The sequence below is a fragment of the Myotis davidii genome, unplaced genomic scaffold, assembly GCF_000327345.1.
Source record: "Myotis davidii unplaced genomic scaffold, ASM32734v1 scaffold1149, whole genome shotgun sequence".
NCBI classification, from domain to species: domain Eukaryota; kingdom Metazoa; phylum Chordata; class Mammalia; order Chiroptera; family Vespertilionidae; genus Myotis; species Myotis davidii.
In genome coordinates, this window is record NW_006300370.1 from 9,754 (window position 1) to 13,580 (window position 3,827).

General features: G+C 41.3%; 1 protein-coding gene across 1 annotated transcript in view; it reads left to right on the top strand.

Moving 5' to 3' along the window:
• The first annotated feature begins 439 nt into the window (after positions 1 to 439).
• Positions 440 to 3,827, top strand: part of HEATR5B (HEAT repeat containing 5B) — a 103,139-nt gene continuing 99,751 nt past the window's right edge. Inside the window, exon 1 of the mRNA XM_015572571.1 lies at positions 440 to 768. Within this exon, the coding sequence (XP_015428057.1) occupies positions 643 to 768 (126 nt within the window). The 5' untranslated portion in view covers positions 440 to 642. The remainder of the gene's footprint in view (positions 769 to 3,827) is intronic.

The window sequence follows — 3,827 nt, forward strand, 5'->3', positions numbered from 1 at the left end:
TCATATAGGACTGTCTCCATGAAAAATCCTTTGGGCTTCCTCACAAAGCCTGTATAATGTGAATTCACTTAAAATGAACTGGGACCCACCCCCTTCCCATCTCCTCCTTGCTCCCTCCTGCCAGCTTCAGCACCCCGTTCCTGTAGGAAGACGCAGGGAGACGTCCAGTGCGGGGCCTTCTTGCTGGGGCGATTGGATAGGCTGCTGGGCCCGGTGCAGCCGGGAGGGGAGGGTGCGGTGCAGCCAGCGGTGGACGAGAAAAGGCCAGGCTGGCGGGTCCGGCAGGTGTTTGGTCTCGGTGCTTTTCCGTTTTCCGGTTCGTGGAATGGGTTATTGACCTGTGTTTTTTGTAGGCATTTTTTTTTCTGGAAAAATGCCTCATTTGCAACTTTAAGTTATTTTACCCGATCCCCCCCGCCCCCCGACTAATCATTACTTTCTTTGATTTTTTTTGGTACCCTTGTCCTTTAAAATTTAGTTCTCAGGTTTTGCCACAAAGAAGTTATGTAGTTTCTTTTCAAAAGAAATGAGAGGGAAAGCCTGACTTTTCATTTCTTAGTGGTTACAATCACGAAGCTGGACTTTTAACAACTATTTTTTTTTTAATTTGTTACTTTAAGGTGTGAATTTAAAACTTCAGTCATGGAGTTAGCCCACAGTTTGTTGCTAAATGAGGAAGCTTTGGCTCAAATCACGGAAGCAAAGAGGCCAGTTTTTATCTTTGAATGGTTGCGATTTCTTGATAAAGTCTTGGTGGCTGCCAACAAGGTATGGTACTGCTTTTTCCCCCCCAGTTGGGTTAACATAATCAAGAATCTTATGTGCTCATGATTTGTGAGAAAACATATTTTAAAAGGTTGTAGGTCTCTCCTGGAACTTGAGAAAATTACTGTCATAGGGATGTATTGTCTGCACTTTTTCTATTGTGTGGCAGACCCCAAACCTCCTTTCAACCCCCCTTGTGGCCCATTTCATGCCTCCACCTGGACAGCTGAATGTGACTGGGGAAGAACACGGCTATATGACTGGTGTCACTTTGAATTCATCGTCTCTCACTGCAGGTGGTCCCTCCGTGCTGCCTAGCCACCCCAGTATCTTCGTTTGTACCTCTGAGGAGTTACTAATAGGCTTTCCCGCCGTTTTCTTCAGCCTGCGTACCAGCCGTGGGCAGACTACAGCCCGCGGGCCGGATACAGCCGGTTTGAAATGAATAAAACTAAAAAAAAAAAAAAAAACCGTACCCTTTTATGTAATGATGTTTACCTTGAATTTATATTAGTTCACACAAACACTCCATCCATGCTTTTGTTCCGGCCCTCCGGTCCAGTTTAAGAACCCATTGTGGCCCTCGAGTCAAAAAGTTTGCCCACCCCTGGATAGTCTATCTCATTATCCGTGTGCTGCTTTTCTGTCTTGAAAATTAGACACTTTGCTCAAAATCTGATGGTCTTTGGATGTCTGGTCAAATTTGAGCGTGAGTCGTGAAACGCTTTTCTGGGCAGGGTGAAGTGTGTTCATTGTACTTCACCTGCTGACTAGTCCAGTTCTTTGAGAAACCCTTGCTGGTAGTATCATAGGTTTCTCTTGTCTAGTCGTTCCCCAGAAGAGACTTTTCTGCTCTCGTGTTGTAGGGTGTACGACTACTTGCCTGGCTATAGGAATTGAGGGAGAAGGCCGGGGACTTCAGCATTCATTATGTAAACTTTCACTTAGCCACCCTGTTTTCAGTGCCATTTTCTCAGCCCACAGCTGTGCCTGGGCCCCATAAGTCCAGAATAGAAGAGAAAGATATGGGAGTCGTAGATTCTCAATCATTCCCTCCATTTCTAGACAGAACTTCACTTCTCCATAAACTCCTGGAGCCTCAAAACAACACGAATAAACAGCATGAGCTTTTAGGGGATTTCTTGTAAGTTGGGTCTCTTCTCAGCTCTCCCTACTGGAGATACCTGGCTTCCATCTTTTGCATTGATTCATTTCCTGTTTTCTTTACCCTTGTGGATTTGTGGTTTTTGGGGGGGTTGCCCTTTAGTATAGTTTTAGTAAGGTTTCTTTAACAGAGGTTTCTATTTTCTCTTAAACCCCCTCCAGCTGAATATTTGTTGCCTCTACTCCACTGAAACAGCTCTTGTTCAATCAATAATGATCTCAAATTGCCCAAATCAGTGGATCAGTATTCTGTATTAATTGACATAGCTGAACTTCTACCTGAAAGACTTAAGTATTTTTTAGTTCTGAAATTGAAAAATACGAAAGAGTATATATGAAGTTATCTAATGAAGCATAATAATATGGACATCTGTAAACCTCCATTCAAATTAAACAATAGATTGTTGTCGTTACTGTGGATGCACACTGCATGAAGTCCTCCTTATCGTAGTCGCCAAGACACCATTTGCTTTTAGTTCTCTTCTGCACTAGTTACTCCTCATTTCCTTCTCTTGGTTCTTTCTCAGTTCTGGGTAGCCTTCTTTTTTAAAAAATCTGTCTATACTTATTCTTACAGTGAGTGATACCATCTATTTTCAGATTTTTACTACTATCTATACCAGTGGTTCTCAACCTTCCTAATGCCGCGACCCTTTAATACAGTTCCTCATGTTGTGGTGACCCCCAACCATAAAATTATTTTTGTTGCTACTTCATAACTATAATTTTGCTACTGTTATGAATTGTAATGTAAATATCTGATATGCAGGATGTATTTTCATTGTTACAAATTGAACATCATTAAAGCATAGTAATTAATCACAAAAACAATATGTAATTATATATGTGTTTTCCGATGGTCTTAGGCGACCCCTGTGAAGAGTCGTTCGACCCCCAAAGGGGTCGCGACCCACAGGTTGAGAACCGCTGATCTATACAGTAATGACTCCCAGATAGCCAATGAGACACTCTACCTCTTTATCTTGGCTATCTAAACAGAATATTCAAAGTTAACATATTCAAAAACAAATTCTTGATTCCCCCTTTCCAAACCTGTCCTTTCTCCAGTGCTCTTCATCTCAGGAAATGAATATTTCATCCTTCCAATTGGTCAGGTCATAAACCATAGAGGCATTTTTTACTTTTTTTTTTTTTTTTTCAAATTTCACATCATAATCATCAGCAACTCCAGTTGGATCTATCCACTAAATATATCCAGAATTAAATTGCTTTTCAACTTCTCAATTGTTATCAGCCCCATCTCTCATCTGGATTATTGCAAAATGCTTCCTAATGCTCACTGCTTCAACATGTACCTTGTATTCTTAGCTCAGCCATCAGAAAGAACCTGTTAAAACATTTAGATCATGTCCTTCCTCTGCTTCACACTCTCAGAATAAAACACAAAGTTCTTACAGTGATGTATAAGGCACGACACAGCGTGGTCCCTTCTGTCTTTCTGATTTCATCTCCTACTACTTCCTGTCTCTTACTCTGCTCCAGCCATACTGGCCTTCTCACGGTCCTCAAGCATGCTAAGCATACACCCTCCTCCAGGCCTTTACACAGTTTTCTCTGCCTGGACTGTTACTTTCCCAGATATCTGCATATCTTACACCTTCACTTCTTTTCAGGGAGGCCTTTCCTCACTAATCTATGTAAAATAGTAATAACTCACACTATTCAGTTGTTTACTTGGTAAATTCTGTGTCTCCCCTCTAGAATATAAATTCTAGAGTTCACTGTTGCCTAGAATAGTCATGCCTTAAAATAGTGCATGACATATAATAAGTGCACAATACATATTTCTTGAATGAATGGATGAATTTTGAGTATTGAGTATGGGTAGATCTGAGTGTTTTTCCTGTTGCCTAAGGCTCCTTCAAAATTTCTTTTGA